The sequence below is a fragment of the Phyllostomus hastatus genome, unplaced genomic scaffold, assembly GCF_019186645.2.
Source record: "Phyllostomus hastatus isolate PE091 unplaced genomic scaffold, TTU_PhHast_1.1 phas_scaffold_385, whole genome shotgun sequence".
Classification (NCBI taxonomy): domain Eukaryota; kingdom Metazoa; phylum Chordata; class Mammalia; order Chiroptera; family Phyllostomidae; genus Phyllostomus; species Phyllostomus hastatus.
In genome coordinates, this window is record NW_025334026.1 from 15,987,376 (window position 1) to 16,012,138 (window position 24,763).

The 24,763-nt window shown below is 40.1% G+C and overlaps 1 protein-coding gene across 1 annotated transcript; it reads right to left on the reverse strand.

Annotated features, from left to right (window-relative positions):
* Positions 1-359: 359 nt before the first annotated feature.
* Positions 360-24,763, reverse strand: ZKSCAN1 (zinc finger with KRAB and SCAN domains 1). Its single transcript, XM_045819350.1, has 6 exons — positions 24,633-24,763; positions 13,972-14,492; positions 12,757-12,907; positions 10,048-10,139; positions 9,641-9,767; positions 360-7,318 (listed from the first exon to the last, which is right to left on the reverse strand). The coding sequence occupies exons 2-6, from the start codon at positions 14,395-14,397 to the stop codon at positions 6,426-6,428; spliced, it is 1,689 nt and encodes a 562-aa protein (XP_045675306.1). The 5' UTR covers positions 14,398-14,492; positions 24,633-24,763; the 3' UTR covers positions 360-6,425.

A 24,763-nucleotide genomic window follows, 5' to 3' on the forward strand; every position in this document is an offset into this window, starting at 1 on the left:
TGTAGCTCCTGGGTGCAGACAAAAAGCTGCATGTCGGTGACCGAACTGCGGCCTCTGCCAGGATATTCAATTTTTTAAGACATGAATTAGTCAAAGGTTATTTTAATGGTTCCATCTTATAACAAAATTGAGTGATCATTAAAAAGTTACTTTATTCTATGGCTTTTCACCTTGTTCCCCTTTTGAAGAACCTACCCAAAGCTCTATGGTGGCATTTCATAGGGAGCTCTTGTGAAAGTACTTAAAACTTCATTTGGCTTGTGGGTCGAAGTTCCAGTTTTTAACTTATAAAGTGTATTTTCTTTACCTCAAATGTGTATTTATGATGACAAAAAACAGAACCACCCCCACAAACATTGTCACCTAGAGATAATTTATTTTACCATGACCCAGAAGAGCATTAACATAGATTATGAATCCCAATTTCCTTCCCCAACTTCACTACATTAATTTGTCAGATACCATCAGCCTCCTAAAATGGATCATTGACTACAAATGTGTATACATTTAACTTTGCTGCCATTTCTCATGATTGCAACTTCACTAAGTTAAAGTTTAAAATTATTTTCAGTGGAGTTCCCTACCTTAAAAACAAACCTTTCTTCTAAGATTCCATTATTGATTGAAAGAAGTCTTTCTAGAACTGTTGAGTGTTTTAAAAGAACAAATTCATTTTAAAAGTAATTTATTGAGCATCTACCAAGCATCTGGACTCTTCAGACTAGGCCAGGTTTTAACAGCAATAACTTAATTCTGCAGGTATACAGAAACAGGTGTCGTCTTTTTGTCTAATTTATTCTAAACTATAAAACCAAGAACTGACAAAACAGGAAGGTTTGTTCCATTCAAGACAGTGTTTGTTCTTGTTTTAAACAAGACAATGTCTGACTTAACTATATAGATTTAGGCTTATCATTTTGAGCTGGCTGTAATAATCTATAACTAAAAGTTAATAAAAATACATGTTCATTTTAAAATAATTGACTTTGCTTGCATATCCCATCCCTTACCCCTAAACTCATATATTTTTAGAACAAGATTTTCCTGCCTACACATTACCCACTTCTTCCCATCCCACACCCCTCCTATGTCTTCCTGTAAGAATCCCTGCTACTTGCAGAAGCATCTCTAAGCCTTAACATGCTTTGTTCTTCCCAGGGCAGACTAAAACCTTAAACTGTTAACTAGCTGAGGTGAAAGGGAAGACAAGAAAGCACTGACCTCAACACACTCCCACAGTTCTTTCTCCTTCCACCGGGCTGCCTCATTACTCTTCTTTAGCTGAGAGTGCAGAGCTGTTACAACCCTTCTCCCCACTCTCCTTCCCAGCATATTGGACCTTGTCAGGAGACTAAACAATAGCAGCTGCCTAGTTCCTTCTCTGAATCAAAGGAATTTAAAACCCAAATCTGAAACCAGAATTAAATCCAAGTTTCAAAACCACCTTTCACTCACTCACAGATCTAATTCTATATATCTTAAAACACTCATCCTCACTACTTAATGAGTGCTTTCTGAAGGGAGAAAATAAATTTTACGACCAATTAACTTCGCTGATTACTGTATAATTTGAAGTGAGACATGATTTACTAAATGGAGATGAAAATCCTGAGATTTAGAAAATTTGTTAAAGTAACAGCAGACCATTGTTTAGAAGCCAACTTAATGCTCACTCTTTATCTTCCACTGTTTTAGGAGGAAAGAAAACCATGAGGCTGTGGTGTCTACTACTGAATAGAACCAGACCATCTGAAACTAAGATTTTATGTTAAGATAGTCTGTATTATGAGATGTTCAAAGTACTTCCCAAACTTTTGTTTGATTTGCAGAATTGGAGATGGCTTATCTCCCTATAACTTCAAGTTTGTTTTACAAAGCTTTGAAAACAGGTAATTTTTTAGATATAAAAAATTAATTTTAATAGCAAAATAAGTAACTACTTTTAATGTATAGTAGTGTGTCCATTCTAAAAATGAAACCTAAATCTATGTTAGGAAAATTTTTCAAATAATGCTTTTTATTAAATTCTTCAGTAGCAGTTGAAATAAAGTCTACTCTAACTTTTATGAAAAGATCTATTAATACCACTCAATTTCCTTTTCTCTGATTCTATATTTCACTTTGCAATCTGTAGACCTTCATTTAGTTTCCCAGGTGGGAAACCCCAGCCCCCTATTTTTGAGAAGTTGCTCAGAGAGGGACACACAAAAATATGGCTCCTCTTGCAAGTATGGCTGTCACCGCTTGACTACATTGTAATAGTTCCTCCAATTCACACAATGCATCTTCCATGAGGATGGTAGGATGAACCTGGTTGGCTTTAGGTTAGTACATCAGTATGGCCAGACTCTGGAACAAAAGGTAATCAAATCCAGGATAAAAACTAGGAAAATAATTTTTCACAGCTATGAATTGTCACAAGCCTTCTCTCCTAATAAGCATAAACCAGGAAGAGTGGGAGCAGGGAAGGTACAGAGCACAGCCAACAGGAATACTGCAAAATGCTGTCAGAAAAACTTCCTGCAATTTCAGGAACTGCAGGCATCTGTTTTTTCCAGGAAAGAGTCCATCTCGGTGTTTTCCTATCCCAAATTTTCTAAGTATAAACATTTAAGAGTTCCTGGGGGAAGAAAGACTATGGTTTATAGAATCCAGTCAACTTAAGTGGTCCCAATAGCCTTTCCAGTACTCTCCCTACTCTCAATTCACGGAGAAGACCCTCTTACTTCCCATGATGGGCTCAGACAACCCATTCTCTTTGCTTAAAATGGTGACCTGGCAGCTAAGAAGTCAACTTTCTGGTTTGAAAACTCTCAAGGAGCTGCAGATGTTTATAGGAATTATTCAATTTTAGCACCCTATTAACCTGTCTTTCTTAACCCATCTACTAACCTTGTCTTCTGATTTGATAAGCACCAAACTATGAGTTTTTTTTTCTCATACTCCCCCTCCTCAGTTCTGTGAACTGATTTTTTTGTGTCTATAATCACATCAACTTCTTTACTACTCACTCCAAAACTCTGCTCTTTTAGGTGATGTGTTCCGTCAAATAGATTAAAATAAAATACACTATCTGTTTACAGAGAGTATACAGAATAGCAACTGGGGCTAGAGGTACAAAACAGAGACACTGACATTAAGGTCATACAAAATATATATAGAAGTACTCAACATTGACAATTTTTGTAAGAAGTTGTACATTTTGCTATTTCCCCCACATTTTTTCCCTCTGTGGATCCTCCGGAGTTGATTAAGTGTCCTTTGCAGTGTTTCTGAAATTCATTACCATTGGAACATACTGGTGGAACTTATTTTCTGTCCAAAGCAACAAGTGCTACACATGAAAGGTTTCCTCACATATATTAATAAAGTTTATTTACAGTGTAAGCTTTCTGATGCTAAGGGCTGAGATGTGATTAAAGGCTTTGCCACATTATCACATTCAAGAGGGTTCCCTTCCAGAATGAATTTACTGATGTACATAAGATGTGAATTGTCTCCCATAACAAACATATCGACCTCTCTATACATATTCAGCATAGTTTCACCTTTATGCCTTTAATAAAATACTAAGTGCCTTACATGTTAAGAAGCCTCATAGATCTCTCTTCTCAGGCCTTCACATTGCCTGCCAGGCCAGAGTAGAAACAAATATCCCACAGCTTGAAGAACTTTACTTCTCTTCCTGGCAAGGTTAAGGTATTGTTTTGAAAAGACCTTCAAAAATTTCCATTAGGTCAACTAACATGCTACTGCTTAACTACACAGTAAACTGTTAACAGACTTTAGCCAGTCAAGGGCTACTAAGTGACTATCCTGAGCACTAATTAGATGTTGTAAGCCTTTTTGACCATAACTCAATTATACTTTGCCTCGAGCAGCTGATAAAAGCGATGTAAATGGTTTAAATCAACATTTGTAGTCTGTTTTTTTTTTTCATCAGAAAACATATCTTCAAGTAGTTGCTTCAAGGAGTGAATCTGCTGAAGATCTGAAGCAACTGCAGTGGCTATCCCACACAGCATGATATCCCAGAAAAATGGGAACTAAATGTGGGGGCACAGGTTATATTTAACTTTTGTTTTAAAAAAAATGGCTGAATTATATCAGCTTGTAGTTCTGGAAAAAAAAAAGCCAATGTGGAACCAACCAAAGTTCTTTCCCTAAGAGCAGTCAGTGCTTTGCTCAGTGCCTGGAGTTAAAGCAGCTCGCTGCTTTCAGTTGCTTCCCAGCAGCAAAGTCTTTTCTCAAAAGCACCAGCAGTTTTCCATGCAACCATCACGTGGCTCACTCTGAAGAAAATACTAAAAGCATTTCTTTAACTTCACTTTAACACATTACTTAGGTATACTCTTCTGGAGTATCTTTATTTTTCTTTAATGGATAGAAATATTCTGGTCATCAGCTGACTTCTTTGAAGTTTCCCCAGGAAACAGATGAAACTGCTTAGGAACTATAGGGAAGCTGTGGTTGGTCCAAGTAATAGAAGCCAAAGAATGACTGCTGTGCAGTTTTAGTTTGGTCTGGAACTGAGGTCACAGCTACCCCCACCTCACTGGCTCCCCATAAAGACATGCTGTCTCATGGGCTTGAGTTGTTGGTTAGCAAACAAAATTTTTACTTCTGCTTCTTGATGGAAAATTTCAGCCACTGTGTGGGGTTCTTCTGTTATGGGGACAGCCTTCAGATATGTTCTAATTCTATGGTCTAAGTTCCCGCAGGGCTGTCCACAATCATTTGCATGCTCTCATGAGCTGAGTCATCTTTACTCGAATCCCTTATGACTACTTATGTAGACCCCAATAAGTGGGTCTCTTGTATGTGTATCTGAAAATTCTGTCTTAGCTTCCAGACAGCCAAATGCATCCCCCTGTAATGATGAAAAAGATCAAAGTTTTGTAACCGCACTTCGGTCTTTAGTGATGAGAAGACATTGTGCAGTATGACTTTGATACAACCAACCACATCTTAATTAGCAAGTCAGTGAACTTCTCAGAGCAACTAACACATTTAGTAATGGCCAGGTAACGTCAAATGCTTTTGTGAAGTTTTTGGAAAGTGCAGGGGAAAAATACTCCCTACATTTTCCTTTTTCTGAAAAGCAACAAAAACTACATCGTCTGAACTGTATCATTTCAAGTTACAAATTATTCAGAAATTGTCCAAATCACATTGTTCAGTAGCTGACTGAAGAAGATTCTGGCTAACAGCTTTGCTAGAAAAAGATGTCAAAAAATGGCCTTAGTATGTTTTTAGATTTTTCTTAAGATGATGAGAATAGAGTCATTTCTGATATTCCATGGTGCTCACTGATCCATGTTTATAGAGTATATGCAGGAGGCCGGTGCCTTTCTTTTGTAAGTAGGACAAGAACAGCGTAAGACCTCAGAGCTTTAGCATGCCTCAGGCTCTGAATGTCCTCTTCAAAGGCTGGGTCAGGCTACCATATTTCAGGTACTCACAGGGCTTCAGAAGTGCAAAAGTCCTGTTAGAAGTCAGGCACAATGAGTGCCTCTTATGCGTTCAGCATTGTGTCCGGTGCTGTCAAGGATATAAATATATCCCTTGTCAATCAAAGCATCTCTTTTGGGGAGTAATGAAAACTTTCATACATGAAACAATGAAGGCTTAAAAGACAGCATATAATCAAGTGCTAACATGTGGAGAAATGGCATTTCAGAGTACAACTAGTGCTTTAGGGATTTCTTCCAGAAGGGAGAGAAATGTTTTGAATCATTGTTGCCATTTCAGTAGAATTTATCTCAGTGATGAGGATAAAACCATCTACATTTGTGGCAGTCCTTTGGAACTATAGACTGGTGCACATACCCTCTCTTTCAGGAAGAGATAGAAATCTTTGGTTTGATACTTATCAGCACAGTCCTAGATTTCTATAGCTTTGGTAGGCTACCAGTGATCATATATATAACTTATCATATATATAACTAGTTTGAGCAGCATGTCCCAATGTAGTTTTTGTTTTAATTGTCTCTTTTTTGAGAGGTAAGGTATAGCAAGATGATGGCCAACCAGGGCTTATTTGCAGCAAGCAGCTTTTAACCACAGTATCATTTTTACAGAGCCAATCTCAATCTTTCAATCCTATTATTGTGGTTGTTGAGAGTAAAATAGCGCCTCAAAGGTATCCTCATTACTGAAAAGCTTGACATTTTATTGTGTGTGCTTTTATATCATACGGAAATGTGTGGCTTATCCACATGACTAGCTTTTCCCTACAGGGGCTATGTGGAAGAATATGCCTACAGACTATGCAAAGGCAAAACACTCCTAATCTAACTACAAGGATCCTTAAATGTGATTTTTAAAAAAATCTGTTGAGGATGACTTTTCCCTTCCATGAGCACACATTGCTGAAATAATTTTAGAAACAAAGGGGGTAAATGGCTTGTTGACAAATTCTCACTTTACACACAACTTTTCAGGAATGCTCCAAATGCATCAAGGGAGGCTGGACTGTACTCAGAGGCTCGCTCTCTTGTGTGAATTCTGTGATGCAGAGTGAGGGTAGAGCTCCGAGTGAAGGCCTTGCCGCACTTAGTGCACTTATAGGGCTTTTCTCTGGTGTGAATTCGCCGATGCAAAATAAGGTATGAGTTTCGGTTGAAAGCTTTTCCACATTCACTACATTCATAGGGTTTCTCCCCCGTGTGGATTCTCTGATGTTTTGTAAGGTCTGAGCTCTGGCTGAAGGCTTTCCCACACTCATTACATTCATAAGGTTTCTCTCCAGAGTGGATTCGCTGATGCAGAATGAGATTCGAACTATGACTGAAGGCTTTGCCACACTCATTACATTCATGAGGTTTCTCTCCCGTGTGGATTCTCTGATGCAAGACAAGGTTTGAGTTCAGACTGAAGGCTTTCCCACACTCACTACATTCATAGGGCTTTTCTCCAGTGTGGATGATTTTATGGCGAATAAGGCTTGAACTCCTTGTGAAGCATTTACCACATTCATCACATCTATGAGACTTTGTTCCTGTTGGAACTTCTTCAGGGGTGTTGAAGTTTGAACTTAGACTGAAGCTTCTTCCCAGTCCTTTACCCTTCTCCCTGGGACCTCTCTCTCCTGTGTTCGCTTTTTTTTCCTTGACCACAGCTGGCCCTGAATCTTTCTTTTCTTTTCCAGTTTTTTCCTCCAGATTCCTCTGCTGCCTTTCTGCTGTTCTGCCCTGCTGTTCACGTTTTTCTCCAAAATCTTTCTGGGTTCTTCCTCTTGTCTCCCCACGTGATGCTGAGTCTTCTGCGATTTTAGCCTTGGAGGTTGACTGCTCGTTCTCATTCCTGCTTTCACAACCTGACACAATAAATAGAAAATACATATAGTACCTTTTTCTTTTTAATCTATAGGTTAATTGAGTGGCACTGTTTTCTAGGAAGTTCCTACATGCCTGCAAAACGACCTCACACTATTAATCAAAGATAAAATACGAGAAAAATAAGATTAAAAAAATACAGTAAACAGGGAATGGAGTTGGGAAACGAGAGGGCAGGAAGAGTGCAAAGGACAACAGAAGGAGTGTGCAGAGGGGACGGAAATGAACAGAACTACTGGGGAATGAGCAGAGGAAACAGAACAAGTTAAGGAGGAAGAGGAATTAAGGAACACATCAGGTAACAACCCACAGTTCTATTTGGTTAACTGATAATTAATTAATTTGAAGAAACAAATATATATAAAAAATCATGATCTATTTCTAAGAATTGGAACTTAAAAAGAGAATGGACAAATTCTTCCTAGAACATGATAAGTGATATTAACAGAAATAAAGGAATATCATTAGTAAAGGAAAAGAAAAAACTCCATTCTGTACAATTTTTTATCAGCAAGGAAATGGTTAATGGCAAAACAAGGAGCTCTGAACTTGGAAGGTTACATGGATGTTGCATAGGAAATAATTGCTCTTCACCGGGGGAGCGACACAGAACTGACAGCACTCAAATAATAGAAACAAGAGTGAAGAAGTTGGTTGGGGCATTAGTAAATATGATCAAAACCTTCACCGAAAGACAACTGAGAATAGAAAAGGAAATGAAAACAATTCCAGAGATGGCATATTAAAACACTGGAATGTTTTTATTGTAGAGTGATATATTCACTTTGTTTTAAGGTGAGATTAAAAACTGTTCAATAAACATACATTATTTTACATATGTTTACTTACATCTAGAAACCGCCCCCCCCCCCAAATATCCCAATTCTATTCTTTATTTGGCCTTAAGAAGCTTGTCCCAAGGGTCTGTACTATCCGCAACAGGCCCTTGAATGCATGCAACTCCTTAGGGAGCTGGAAAATATTTAACCCCTGACATTAGTGATGAAATTGCCATAAATACTAAACCAATTGTAAGGAAGAACTTGGTCTAATTCTGAATTCCAAGCCAAGGTCCCTGACTCTATGGATACTTCCCAGATTGAACCCAATTTTTAAAAAAAATTTTCTTGGAAGTAGGTAATACCCAGATCATAAACATATTTGGCTTAATCTTCAACTAATCCAAAGAGTAAGTACCAAGCAACCATAAATCCCAGTTATCCCTATGGTTTGAAGCAAAATTTGAGGTTTCTTTAGTAACATCCATTCTTTATGAAATTTCCCTTCATTTACCCTCCCTGTCTTCCCCAGGCAGAAGCCTCACAGTGAACTTCCCTATGACAGGACTTATTTAAGAAGCTCCTTTGCAGTACTGTCTCTCAGGGGATGATACCTAGCAGAGACAAATGAGAATGTTTGTCACCTGTGTCTCTGTCCTATCTGGTTGAGGCTGCTTAGAACTTCTTTGTTCTTACTATACACCCAGGAGCCGGAGCTCTTCATATATTACTATTTGGCTTGAAAACTGGGGATCCTAATCACAAGGGAGGTATAGGTGCAAGTTTATAGAATTATGCAAAGCTGTTGAGAATCACCCACAAGATGAAAGAAGACAGAACAAGCCCATAGAAGGATGCTGCTTGCTTTGGTAGGTTTAGGAATATGGTCCCAAGTTAGGAGTAGAACCACTGATTAATTCTCACTTGCTCCTCTACACTAGGAAATACAGATACTCCCCAAATGGAGGCATCTAAATTATAACCCAGAGGGAGTAGAGCAGAATCCTCCAGGTAACAGAGTGGTGGAAGAGGTGAGGAATCAGAATATGAGAGTATTTCTGATTTCAAACAGTAAAAGCTACCTAGAGGTGGTTTAAAAAAAAAAAATCTGCCCTGGCTGATGTGACTCAGCAGATTATGAATGTCAGCCTATAAACCAAAAGGTCACTAGTTCAGTTCCTGGTCAGGGAACATGCCTGGGTTGCAGGCTGGGTCCCCAGCTGGGGGGCATGCAAGAGACAACTGATCAATGCACATCAGTGTTTCTCTCCCTCTCTTTCTCCCTCCCTTCTCTCTCTAAAAATAAATAAAATCTTAAAAAAAGATCCACTTGTAATCAGGGAATGACAGTACCAGCCTTTTGGGAGTTAAATGACCTCAAATGTTCTCATTCTCTATTTGGTCTAAAGCAAGGGGCTCAGTAGTCTCTAAATCCTTGCCAACACTCAATTGAACACATCAGAGACCCACAACTAACAAAAAGAAGCAAAGCAATCTTACAAGACAATAATCCTGCAGTCTTACCTTGGGAAAACATGTTCCCATAAGTCTCCTGCCTGTTGTCCCTATTGAGATTCCTCCGAGCCAGGTTCTGACATCCCCATTCCTCCAGGATAAGGGACACAGCCATGTCCTCGATCTTCACCATCGCCTGAAATATAAGATCCCCACACTCAGTTCCCCCAAAGTTCAGAGAGAAACCCATTGCCCAAACCTGGAGTCAGGGACAGAGGTGATTTACAAACCTGCAGGGTGCTGGGGAAAAAAAGGTAACCATGCCAGGCTCTGGTGGACTGAGGGGTGGGTGGGTACAGCTACTGTGTAGGCAGGGACTTCAAGAGTTGAGTGTCCTGGGTGGAGACTGTTAAAAGAACTCCAGGAAGAGAGGCAGATATGAGGGACTCAGGAGGGCAGAGGGGCCCACAGCTCACCTGGGAATCTGCCGTGAGCAGTGCAGATGTCATTGCCTGGTCTCTGGGACTCTCCTCGTGATGAGAGGCAGGAACGTGGGTGGCAGGAAGAGCTGAGGGGGGAGAAAGAACTGAGCAAAATCTGCTCTGCTCTTAGCCTCCCCTCTAAGAAGGGCCCAAAGGCACTCTTTTTTTTCTTGTATCAGAATGTTCAATGTTCAACTACAGAATAGGTAACTAGAGAGAATTAAAAAAGAAAAAGCATGACCTCTGTTTTCCCAATATTTCTATTCTTAGGCAGGACAAGGAATCATATAAAAAGGATCCTTAAAATTACCTGATCTAACCCCTGTGTTTTAAAGAATAGGTAACTGAGGCCTTTAGAGGGTAAATAACTTGTCTAAAGTTATACATTTAAGAATGGCTGAGTCAGATCTAGAACCCACATTCCTACTCTCAGCTACAGAAGTAAGTAACATTCAGCCCATGATTCAAGCCTGGCTCAAAATTTAATTTTCTCCAGTCTGAAGAACAAGTAATAGGACATCAGAATCCCATTTAGGCCCTGGCCAGGTAGCTAAGTTGGTTAAGGCATGCCAAGGTTGCTGATTTGATCCCTGGTCAGAGCACATATAAGACTCAACCAGCTAATGCATAAATAAGTGGAACAACAAATCAATGTTTCTATCTCTCCCCCACTCTAAAATCAATAAATACAAATTTTAGCCCTGGCTGGTGTAGCTCAGTGCATTGAGCACGGGCTGCGAACCAAAGCGTCGCAAGTTCAATTCCCAGTCGGGGCACATGCCTGGGTTGCAGGCCACGAACCCAGCAACCACACATTGATGTTTCTCCCTCTCTTTCTCCCTCCATTCCCTCTCTAAAAAAATAAATAAATAAATCTTAAAAAAAAAATACAAATTTTAAAACAATCCCATTTGTTAAAAATGCAATACACCTTTACAAATCTTTAGTAGTAATCTTGAAATGAAGGTAGGAAGGGGGGTCTTCCTACTTCTGGGTTTTGTCATTTTTTATCCCTCTACTTTTCTCCCTCATAGATCTAGTTTTTAAATAGTTTATTTATTTATTTTTAGAAGGAGGAGAAGGGAAGGAGAAAGAGTGGGAGAAAAACATCAATGTGTGGTTACCTGTCACGTGCTCTCCACTGGGGACCTGGCCCACAACCCAGGCATGTGCTTTGACTGGGAATCAAACCAGTGATCCTTTGGTTCACAGCCCTATGCTCAATCCACTGAGCTAAACCAGCCAGGGCTATATCCAGTTTTTTGATGAAATGTATATACATGGTTCAAATGTTAATGAGATATTTATAAAGGTATAAAGGTATATGACACTCATCTAATAAAAAATATCTATAATGTATCATATAATCACACTAACTACAATGGGAAAGAACAATTAGAAAAATTTTTAAGTGCAAAATTAAAATCCTCCCTTGCCAAGTAATATTAAAGAAATGAATTTAAACTGAATTACTAAACTTGTAACTATTTCAGACAGTACAATAATAAAATGAGCTAAAGCAAAATGTAAGAAAAGATCAAGTACCTTAGCACTTTAACCTTCTGGGAGTTAGGAAACACTCTAAATGATGTATAGCACAAAGAAGAAATTGAGAATAAATGCATATGCCTCAATTCACTATAGCACTATTTATTAAGTGACAACTGTATATACCAGGGTCTCTTAAAACTGTTATTTCAGTAACCTGAAGCTCTAATCTGGCACTTAAAACCATAAATATCCTCTTCAATTTCCTGACTTCACCCCTGTGGAGTGTGGAGACCTTATATACCCTAGAAGGTCTTAAGCGGGACTGTATGAACAGTGGTGGGTTAAACATCACAATGTACTGATTTATATGGATTTCTGAAGCATGAACGCAGGCTATCCTCCAGAAAGCATAGAATACTTCCTTAAGCTCTAATAATTAAACTGATATTTATTTCCATGACCCTGAAATAATGCTTTTCCTTATGTTCTTCCCCCCAAAACCAAATTTTTCCATCCTTTTCCATTGTTTGAAAATTTAGAAAGTAACCTAGAAAAACTGATGTTATACGACATTTTTATATATTTTAAATAAAATAAATTGTAAACTGGACTCTATAAAGTAATTTATGATGCACTATAGTGTTTCAAAACCTAGGCTGAAAGTATATTATCTCTTCCAAGCACTTTTCTATTAAAAAAAAAAAATCAAAATCTGTTAGATATCCAGAATGCTAACAAGTCAACAAACAATGTAATGTCCATCTAAGTTCATTATGTACATTTCATTTACTTCCTTAGTAACATTTAACTCCTGAGATTGGTCTGTAAATTATATTTCCCCTAATAGTCAGTAATGGCAATAATGTATAATGATAAAAACAAGCATGCTTCACCCTGGCTGGTGTAGCTCAGTGGATTGAGCGCAGGCCAAGAACCAAAGTGTCGCAGGTTCAATTCCCAGCCAGGCTACATGCCTGGGTTGCAGGCCACGGCCCCCAGTAACCGTACATTGATGTTTCTCTCTCTCTCTCTCTCTCTCTCTCTCTCCCCCCCTCCCTTCCCTCTCTAAAAATAAATAAATAAAATCTTTAACCGCCCCCACCCCCCAAAACCAAGCATGCTTCTTTATTACGGGCAATTAGTAACACAGAGGGGGCACACCCATTCTGGAATAGTTTGCTTCTTTCCCCCACAACAAACCTTGCTTCTTACCCCGTGATTGTATGAGGCGGGGTTTCCGAGATGAATGCTTGAAATGGGACTGGGTGGTCTCATGATGGTCAAAGCTTGAGGACTCCTGTATAGGATCCAGAGGCACCATCCCCCTTGCAAGCATCTCAGGTCCATGAACTTGACCTGGGACCTGAGGACAAACAGGTTGGGTTTGTGAGTATGTTACTTTTTAATGAGGACTTTAAATAAACAGAAAAGAACAAAAGTATACCAGGATGCAGGGGAGAGAAGGCCAGAATACTTTTTAATTTCCAAGCAAAGCAGGGAGAATAACCACTACAGACTACTAATAACTAGCTTATATTACTAGTAGTTTATATATTAGTTTATTTTATATAGATAGATAACATTATACAAGATCTGTCCCAAAGGTATCCAGCCACGTACTATGAAAAACACATTTATTCAAGATACAAGACACATTGTACATAGGACAATGACACCCCAGTCCTCTTCAAAGAAGGCACCTTGGGGCTTCACACAGTTCTCCCAATAATCATCACCTGCCTTGTTGTATATTCCCGAATCTCATTGATGGTCTGAAATATCTTCCCTTTCAAAGGTGATTGTAGCTTTGGGAAAAGCCGGAAGTCGCAGGATACCAAATCTGGGCTATGAGTTACCTGGGTAGATTTGATGTTTTACCAAAAATCTCTGCATAAAATGTGATGCATGAGTGGGCGTGTTGTCATGGTGAAGCTGCGGATCACCAGGTGCCCACAGCTGCAGCCTTCTGGATCACACTAATAGTTTCCATGGGGGAATGTTCATGCTTACCACAAAATTTGATGCAGATTTATTGCTCTACTTACTCAGTCATTTTGAATGTAATGGCCACACAGTATACATGCTCACTCAATAGCATCCACCAACCCCCACCGACTAGTACAGTGAAGTTGTCATTGTTCACGCATGCACATTCCAGCCCACTTTCCTTGGCTGCCAGGTTACATCAATGTTATGCAAATCATTCTCATATTAGCAATGGCTGGACTTTTTCTGGATAGACCTTACAAATGCATATATAACACATGAATAGATACAGCTATTATACATAAGTAGTAGCTTATATATTAACACTTATAACTAGTCTAATACTAAAACTACTAATACTAATTTTAAATCAGTAACTTTCTCTTTGTTCTAGTTTCAAACTCCGTGTGCTGCTCACACATAAATTCCACCTCTTCTCACCTGCTGTCCTGATAAATCAAGCTCCAAATCTTCCAGAAGGGTCACAGCCTCCTCCCCACTATCAGGACGGTATTCCTGCAGCCAGACTTGAAGCTCCTTGGGCAGGATGGAAAGGAACTGCTCCAGCACCAGCAGCTCCAGGATCTGCTCCTTGGTGTTTATCTCTGGTCGTAGCCACTGATGACAAAGTTCCTTCAGCCGACTCAGAGCCTCTCGAGGCCCAAAAGTGTTCTGATAACAGAAGTGCCTGAAACGCTGGCGGAAGATCTCTGGGTCAGGAGGAGGAGTCTCCTGCAGGTTGGAATCCTGCCCCCACATGTGGTCTTCCTCATCTTCCTCTTCTACCTTCACTATTACGATACCATCCTTCTCCTGGGCAGCCTGGGGGGACAGACCAGTGGCTTCCCTTGATTCAGCAGTCATCATTCAGGGTCAGGGAACTGACTTGATCCAAACAAACAGGGTCCAAACAGGATCTGTGCTTTCCTTTCTGTCCTAGGAGACGTTTCTGATACCTGTTTCTGCAGTTTTAAAAAAAGTAATTAGTACCTTTATGAAAAGTGACCTGTGCTGTCAACACTTCATACAAGACTATACATCAAGGCACTAAGAATGCCTCTGAACAGTAAGGAGAAAAAAAAACCTTCCAGAGTCACAATGTTTTCACAGTCACTTTATACATTAGGGTTTGCCTCTAATGGGCAAATTCTACCCTCAGCATGTTTGTCTGATTCTGAGCACCTTACCTCCAGGAGGACAGCAGGTGTGACATCATGCCTTTATAGTACTTAACTTGGCAAGAGCTGAATGTCAGCAGGGTACAGGCAGAGACTTCAAGCACTGCACTAACATTATTTCATCCCACAACAACCCTAGCAGGTGGACACAAATGTAACCACCACTTTCCAAATAACATGACTAAGGCTTAGATAATTTAGGTATTTTGCTCAGCAGCAGATGGCTACCTACTTAGTAGAATCAATGTTCACACCAAATATGAAGCCCTGGAAGTGCTAATCTACCATGTAGCTATTTCTATTATTTTTATGGGTATTGTCATCAGTCTAAAGGGAAATGTGGGAGCCGCCTCTCTCTCTACACAGAGGGCAGCCATGGTGCCTTCATTTGCAAGTTCACTGTTAGGTGTTGTGATGTTTCCTGCTTTTACTGAGACCAGTTTATGGAATAAAGGATTACTTTTTCTAGCGTTTAAGAGATGAGCATGGAGAGGACGTCCAGTCAAGATGGCGGTGCTATAAGCAGACATGGCTCACCTCTTTGTACAACCACATCAAAATTACAACTAAGATATAGAACAACTATTACTCAGAACTGTCAGAAATCAAGTTGGATAAAGTCTGACAACTATGGAATTAAAAAAACACACATCCGTCCAGACTGGTAGGAGGGGTACGGACGCAGAATGGGCTGATCCCAAATCATGGGTAGTGGATAAGTTTGGGAGGGATATATCAGGAACAAGGAGTCCCAGCCCCACACCAGGTACCCCAGCCCAGGGTTCCAGTGCTGGGAAGATAAGTCCCCACAACTTTTGGCTGCAAAAACCAGAGGGGATTGAGTTGGTGGAAGAAAAGTTCTGGAGCCCCAAGTAGTTCCTCTTAAAGAACCCACACATGGATTCACCTACTCAGACTCACTCTCTCAGAGTTCCAGCACTGGGATAGTAGCTTGAAAGGCACCAGTGGCAGACAGGGAGGAACTGAGGTGTCAGGTATCAAGGCTAGCAGAGGCCATTGTCCCATTTCTAAACCCTCCCCCCCACAGAGCCACAGAGCCAGAAAGCTGGTACCACATCTAATATTCCATCAACCTGGCTAACACTGTTTGACCTGCCTTGGAGATCTCCAGACTCTGCCCCATCCAACTTATAGGCCCACCCAAGCTGCTTTTCCACAGGAATAGCTGGTCTTTGCTCATGCTTCAAACCTTCCTAAAACCTCTCAAACAACAGCTGGCCTTAGTGAGCCCCAGGCCTGGCACTAGCAGCAGTCAGCCTAGATTCACAGCTTGGCTCATGTGGGAATCTCCAAGCCCAGCATAAGTAGCAGCCATCTCAAAGTGCTTTATAGCTCAAGCAGGGTGGTGGGGGGATGACCTTGGCCTGCACCACCCAGGAAACCCCAGGGCCAATGCACCCAGTGGATAGCTACAGACCACACTGGAGTACCACAATGCTGCCCCTGCACAGCTAATCCTCTACAGAGAGCAGATGTTGGTAGTAAGTGGTCACAGCCAATCCTTGCTGCTGACTGGCCTGGGCAAATCCCTCCCACTGATCTGCCAACAGCAACCCAAGCTCAACTACAAGAGGAGGATGTTCTCAGCCCACACGAAAGGTGCAACTTGAGTACCCAGCTTGGGTGATAGGGGCTCTGTCACTGGATCCTACAGGACACCTACTACATTAGGCTACACTACCGAGACACAGAGTCAAAGCAGCTCTATCTAGTACACAGAAACAAACACAGGGAGGCTGCTGAAATGACGACACAAAGAAACACGGCCCAAATGAAAGAACAGACCAAAATTCCAGAAAAAGAGCTAAATGAAATGGAGATAAGCAATCTACCTGATACAGAGTTCAAAACACTGGCTATAAGGATGCTCAAGGACCTTAGTAAGGACCTCAGTAGCATAAAAAAGATCCAGTCTGAAACAAAGGATACACTAATTGAAATAAAGAACCATTTAATAGACATGCAAGTCCAGGAAGCACAGAATCCTAACCAAGATGGATGCAAAGAGCCCCACTCCAAGACACAGCATAATTAAAATGCCAAAGGTAAAGATAAAGAGAGACTCTTAAAAGCAGCATCAAGAAAAAAGAAGTTAGTTATTTACAGGGTAGTTGCCATTAGACTGTCAGCTGACTAAAGAAACTTTGCAGGCTAGATGGGATTGGCAAGAACTATTCAAAGTCATGAAAAGCAAAGACCTACAGTCAAGATTGCTCTACTAGCAAAGCTATCATTTAGAATTGAAGGGCTTCCCAGACAAGAAAAAACTAAAGGTAATCATCATCACTGAACCTTTATTATATGAAATGTTAAAAGGACTTATTCAGGAAAAAGATCAAAACTAGGAACAATAAAATGGCAAAAATACATATCTATCAACAATTGAATATAAAAAACCAAATAAGCAAACAAGAACAGAGACAGATTCATGGATATGGAGAGCACTGTGATGGTTGCCAGATGGGAGGGGGTTTAGTGGACTGGGTGAAGAGGTGAGGGGATTAAGAAGTAGAAATAGGTAGTTGCAGGATAGCCATGGGGTTGTAAAGTACAGTGTTAAGAAATGAAGTAGCCAAAGAACTTATACGCATGACCCATGGACATAACAATGGTTGCGGGATTGGCTGAGGGAGTGGAGAGTGTCGGTGGACGGGGTCAAAGGGAGAAAAAATCAGGACAACTGTTATAGCATAATCAATGAAATATAATTTAAAAATGAGTAAATAAAAGTTAAGGAGGTATAAAAAAGATGAGTATGGGATTGGGGATTGGGTGAAGAGGTCAAATGGTACAAACTTCTATTTATAAATTAAGTAAGTTCTTAATGTAATACACAGCATGGAGACTATAGTTAGCAATATTGTATTACACATCTGAAATTGCTCACAGTAGATCTTAAAAATTCTCATCATGAAAAGTTTTCTAACTACGGTGACTGAAGTTAACTAGACTTACTGTGGTGGACATTTCGCAATATTGAGTCATTATGTTGTACATCTGAAATTAGTATGTTATATGTCAATTATATCTTTAAAAAGTGGCTTTAGAGATTCTTACAGAGAAACTACAATTACAGGAAATACTAATGACACAAACACATTAACAAGAAAACGGCACAACTGAAATTCTATCTAGAGCAAGGTTTTACTCAGCTAGGTTAGGAGGTGAAAACCCAAGTCAATCTAAATCAAATGAGGAGCGAAACAGCGAGAAAGTAGGTGCTATAAAAAAAGGGTGTGAGGAAAGAACTATTTAACAAACGTATGCTGGGACACATATGTTGTTATGTACATTTAACTGCCGAAAATGACTAATTATCCTTATTATCTACACATTTTAAAAACTTGAAATTATTTTCTAAATTGTTTAAAAATCTCCCAGATGAGCAATTTTAGTAGGTCGTAAGCCTGTTTGTTAAAAATATTAAAAACCTTTTGCTTAGTTTGTAAGAAGAGGTGATTGGTTTAGGCTCATGGAAACAGAAAGGTACTAGCTGAACTTCAACAAAAATTTACCATGGTTGGTGGGCAAATTACTAAACAGAGCCAGCTGACAATGTGTTTCTTCCATTTGACTTGACAAATCTTTGTGAAGCTTCTTTTTCACCTTTATATCCATCAAAATTAAGCATCAAATCCAAGTTTTAGAGACTGAGCATCCAATTGCTATATCACAATGAGTTAAGCCAAGAGCTTTAAACTAGCGAAGCATTTTTAATTACACGGCTCTCACAAAAAATTATTAGTAATTTTGGTGGCAAAGGGATTGTGTACATTTAAAGCACAAAAGTTATTTTTAAATAGCGTAATTTAATGTATTTTTATTTTGTTATACAAAATATAACAGTACATGTATGCAATTTTTAGTGTTTTTTTTTTTTTTTTTAAGATTTTATTTATTTATTTTTAGGGAGGGAAATAGAGAGAGAGAGAGAAACATCAATGTGCGGTTGCTGGGGGTATGGCCTGCAACCCAGGAATGTACCCTGGCTGGGAATCGAACCTGGGACACTTTGGTTCCCAGCCCGCGCTCAATCCACGTAATTTTTAGTTTTTAATTAATAGGAATGTATGACCATAAAAGTTTGGAGATGACTGATTTAACCACAAAGAATATGATTTTATTCTATCTCATTTTTTGTCCTTAATGAAAAACAGAAATCCTTATTACACTAGTAGTCTGTAACAACAATAAAGAACATTATATTCAAAAGGGCTTTCTTCTTAAATGTAAAGGAAATAGGGTAATTAAGTCATTTTAACAATGACATTAAACTGGTAAAAAGTCCTATTGCAAACCATAGTCTAGCCTTTCCTTTTGATTCCTTCAGAACTGTTTTGTACCCTGCTTCCTCGCTGAGGTAAATACTGTTTTTTCAGCCTCAGAGTAGTTTTCCCAATGAAGTTCTCACAGCTACAATCATTGAATTTCCTAAACATTTCTGCATATCCACAATATGCAAGGTGTCCTGCTAGACTGAGGGGAATAAATACACAAGAAGCAAGATTCCTATTTTTATACAAATTATCACAGTACAAAGTAGAATGTGCCAACTGTTCTAAGGTTTCAACAGGAGTGCTGGAGGAGCCCTGAGAAGTAACTTAACTGATTAAAACAAGGCAGCTTCTAGGAAGAGGTTCCCTGGAACTGGGGCGTCAGAATAGCCAAGATCTCTACAGGAAGAGGCAGTGAGTGGGTAGTCCAGGAGATTACCCCTTTGGCTAGCTTAAGCCAAGTAGAGGCTAATTAATTCCTGTAAGTCTTAGTTTCCTTATTGTGAAAAGTCAAAAGAAAGATTATCTTTTCCTGCTACATCTCCCACAATTATTTTCCACTGCCATAATTCGAACTCCACATCTCCTGCCTAGTCTAGTGTCACCACCACACATAGTTCCTCTAGCTTCCATTTCTCCCTGTTCTGATATGGACAACATGCCAAGACCAATACAGTGTTGCCAAAGTATGCTCCTGGTCATTCCCTCCTTACTCTCAATCACTGTCACAAAATCCTTGAAATCTACCAATTTAACGTTCAAACAATACACCACATTGTACTTTTCCATTCTCACCTCTTACTACTTTTCTTAGTGATCCCCTAAAATTCAGCCTTTCTGGTCCATTAATGTTCCATAATGGTCAGATTTTTACTCACTTTTCAAGATGTGTATAATGTTCCTGTTATTTCAAATTAATTAAGGTTATCTTCCTCCTTTGAACACCCTTAGTACTTTCTCTGTCCCTAAATTAAGGCACTTACATTCTCCTTGTATTATCATTATTTGGGTTGCAGTTCCCATCTCCACCTCCCAAATAAATTTTAAGCCCCTCAAAAACAGGGACTGTTGTATTATTTGTACTTACGTCCCAGAGTACTTGACAGTTTAATTGTTAAAATGAATAGAAGAAATAAGAACTACTCAAACTATTACAGCCCCCCATTCCTTGCCATCTCCTAATTGCCTTTAGTGTCAATTAGTGATCCAATATTCTATTAATAATATCTCAGTCACTCAGGCTCAGAATCTAACCTTTCTGGACTCCTCTCTTCTTACATGTCTTCAGTCTCTGAGCATCAGGGAGAAGCAATTCTTTGTTCATACTTCCCCACCCCCGACCTTACTCTCAGATTATTTCCCCTAGAACTCTACAGGCTTGCAGTCAACAACTCCAGTGCCTGCTCCCAGTTTCCCCTTAAGCTTCATTTCCTAACAATTTCTCCCCCTCCCTTTGCATGAATCTTTGTTGTCCAGCAAAGTAAGTTTATTCAGCATTTCCTAAATATACCTTGTATTTTGATTGCTATACTCTCATATCATATTCAGTGCCTACTTACCCTTCAGAACTAAGCTAAAATGCCATTTGTCCCTCATTAGTATTCAATTCAAGAAGCCTCTAGTAGGTATAATAGTAAGAACCAATGTTTATTGAGTGCCTTCTACGTACCATATATTGTATTAAGCATTTCACACAATCTTAGGAAGTAGATACAATTATCATCTCACTTTACAATGACACAACTAAGGTTTACTGATGTTAAATATACCCAAGGTCACACAGCAATTAAATGGTAGAACCAGGATTTGAAATTAGGTCTGTAGGACTCCTCAGTTCAAGCTCTAACTATCGTATCAACTCACTCTGTCCCAACATGTGGGGTAAGGAAGGGTTTCTGTGCACATAGATTCTAAGAGGAAGGCCTATGAAGGATGACCGCTCAGGAATGGGCCTCATCTGACACCCACCGTTTTCACTAGAGAGCTGTGCAACTGGAGACACAGCAGAAGATGCAAGTGGGAATCATTTACTGTAAAATCAACCAGGTAGGGCGTTCAAGCAGGACAATGAGAACTAGCGCAGTAACTAGTCTAGCATCAGAAATCTTTTTCATGAAAATTCTATCCTGTATTAGCTATATTAAGGAGAACTGAAGGAATGGAATCTTGATTTGTACCCACACCCAGCCCAGAGTTTTAAGAGCAGGACACTCTTTGGGTCAGTGGAACTTAAGAGGAAGAGACTGTGAAGAGGAAGTGAGACCTAAAGAAAAAGACATGAGGGTATAGGCACAATCCCTGTTCCCCTCCCCCCATTTCTCTACTCCTACTCTGGGCAAGAAGAAAGTCACAACAGGAGTGAAAGGGCTAGGTTTTCTTTTAGTTTTCCCAGATAGTGAGAACACACAGCTTTCCCCCTATTTCTAATCTCCTGGCCCTAATGGTCTGCACCCATGTGCTATTAAGTTCTTATGCTTTCTTTTTCTGTAATTTTTCATGCCTTCCCTCCTCAATTGGACTGTTGTTAAGAGTATGCTTCTTTGTACCTATTGGACCACTTAGTATGATTCCTTGCAAGAATTAGTTTTTTAAAAAATACTTGATGATGTTACTATTTTTTTGCCCATTCATACAGCATTCAATATTGCCTTCAAATTGGTTACTTAGAAGAGTTTCATGAAGCTGCTCTACCACTTACCACAAGATGATTTTAATCAAAGTAATCTCTCTATGTATGTTACCTATATAGTGAAAATATCAAACAGTATTTGCCTCACAGAGTTGTTGGATTAAATGAGTTAACACATGGAAAGCACTTAAGAATGTTGGGCATTTAGTAGACACTAAAGAAGCATTTTAATTTTTTAATTTTAAAAAATAAACTTAAGAGGTGTAATAACTTGTACCTTCCAATTTTTCAGTCTACTTAAAAGATAAAGCAATGGGAGAAATCCTGCCAAAATGAAAGCAGCACAGGTTGGAACACCTGAATTCTAGTGTCTCACAAATAAGACCACATCCCTGAGCTACCAAGGATGGGATGGCAACTCATCCTTGGTAGAAGGACCCCAAAAAACCATCTTCTGGAGGGCAGGCCCCTTATAGTACAGGCTTTCCCCGCTACCTGAGTGTTCTAAGAACTCATGTGTGTCAGTGGACCAGCTGGCATTGTGAGAGACTGTGTTCCGTTTTTCAGAGAATTTTTTTGAACTTTCAATGCCTTTGCCCATTTCATGATGAGTGATTTATGTGCACACCTGCCCACACTGTGTTGAGTGTTCAGCAGTTTTTGACCTTGACCAAAACACTGAGTGTCCCACCTTCTTTATTCACCTGATTTCGCCCAGAACGACTTTTTTGTTTGTTTCCCCAGTGAAAAAAGTTCTCAATGGGAAACAGTTTGCCATTGTGGAAGAGGTGAAACAAACAGCAGAAGCATTAAAATGTATCAAAAGTGATGAGTTCAAAAACTGTTTTGAGCAGTGGAAAAAATGTCTCAATAGGTTTAATGCATCAAAGGGAGAGTACTTTGAAGTTGACTTAAGTTTAAACATGTAAGAATAAATACACAATTTTTTATAAATAAATTCCATTTTGGAGGAAGGGGGTTCTCCCTGGTATTTAACCTCCCTGGCACTCAGTATGCTTATCTGTCAAATTGGGAGAAGGAACTGGGAGGAGAATACTACCTCTGGGGTCTCTCTGAGCTGAAAACATTCTGACATTCCATCCGATTTAGATAAGATTACCCCCAGCAACCAGTTCTCACCAATGATAAATACAAACCATTTTCTTACAAACAGGGCTTGGAGTTACAAGCTCACTTTATTCCAAAGGCTATTTTCTAAACAGACCATTATTTTTTTCCGGGGTGTAGTCTTCAAAGTTTAAACAAACTGCCCCCCTCCCATTTTTGAACAGAGCTATAAACTGTTTTAAAATGTCTAAAAAAAAAGGTACCTTTAAAAGGCAGCTAGCTACACAGAGTATCAATACTACCCCAGAAAGAAACATTAAGATTTAACCCTGTGTATTTAGATGCAATATAAAGCTAGAAAAAAATGTACATGCTTAGATCAAGTGGAAAATAAGCAAAATACTATGGCATTAATTAGCTAGCTTCCCTCTTTGTATTTTAAGATTGGTGGAGCCCTGGCTGCTGTGGCTCAGTGGGCTGAGTGCCAGCCTGAAAACTGAAAGGTCGCTGGTTAGATTCCCACTCAGGGCTTACGCCCAGATCCCCAGTTGGGGGCCTGTGAGAGGCAATCAACTGATGCATCTCTCACATATCGATATTTCTTTCCCTTCCTTCCTCCCCTCTCTAAAAATAAATAAATAAAATCTAAAAAAAAAAAAGATTGGTGGAAACTGCCTGAAAAGATGAACAAGAATATTGCACAGTAATTCAGAGGCAATACAATTTGGAAAAACATTCTGGGGCAAGCTGTTCTTATGGCTCCCCATGTAATAAAGCTATTCATTTGGCCAGCATATATAGTAAGAGTGCTTTGTTGAGCCTGTTACAATGAATTCTCCACAATTCAATTCAACACATATTTACTGACCATCTCCAAATCCATGGAGTACTGGCCTGTACAATAAATGCTTTCTTTGGTCCCAGGCCATGTAACAGCCACTCTCTATAATGAAAGTATCTTACTGTGTACTGGAGGCACTGCGGGGAGGGGAGGGGGCACTGTTAGAGCAAACCGTAGCTGAATTTTTCAACTATTCAATACATTGACTAGATCGAATTTCAAAATGAGGGATCTTTTGAGAAAACCTAGTTAATATTATTAATGACAAAATTGACAGCTGACGAAATGTGTTGTCTTATTAAAGGTCACTCAGGGAATCATTCCCCTGATCCCACAGTGTAATTTCCACAAATTCTCTTCACTATTTCACCCATGCCAAGTCAAGAAGAATAGCTACCCAGAACCGAAAAAAATCCACCTTATCTTTCTGACAGATAAGGTGGATTTCCAAAGCCTTCAAAATACTCCATAAAGCAGAAAGAGTGTGGAATGTACATAATCTCTACTAGATACGAATCGCTTCTTGATCCATTCTAAGCTTCAACTACTCTTTAATCCCGGTTCAGGGGTGGGGTGGAGTGAGGAGAAGCAATGATCTGGAAATATGTATGGCTGCGCTTCAAAACGTGCCCATTTCTCGGCCTTCCACATTTTCCACCTCAAGGTCCTTAAGGACCCCTAAAAAAAAATCTCACTGGAATCAAAGCAAATGGCGACAAAGGGAAAGCAGAAAAAACAGAGGCTGGGGTCGTGGGCTCACTCGCGACTGTTCCCAGAAACGTCAAACGACGACGTCGACACTGTGGGCGAGGGGCCCGGAAAGGGCAGCCGGCTTCTCCCCAGTCCCCGAGCACCCCTGGTCACTAGACCCTCGCCCCCTTCCCACCAGGACCCGGGGGTGGGGGGAGGGGAACGTCTCCCGAGGGGACAGCACTTCCTACAGCCGAGCCTGGAGAGGGGATAGGCACTCTCTTTACATCCAGCCAGGCTGCCCGAAAGGGGACCCCAGGGCCGCAGCTCCAGAGCCCACCCTCACACACACCCCTCCAGCGGCCCCGCCCGCCCTCCACAGAGGCCGGCCCAAGTCTCACCGTGAGCCCCGGGAGCAGCCTTGGGGCGCTGGGAGAGAAAGGGGAGCTGACTCTGGGGCTCAGAGCGGCCGAAGGGCGCTGCACAAGGACCTAGGCCCCGCCGACGCCTCGACACAGACACAATGAGTCAC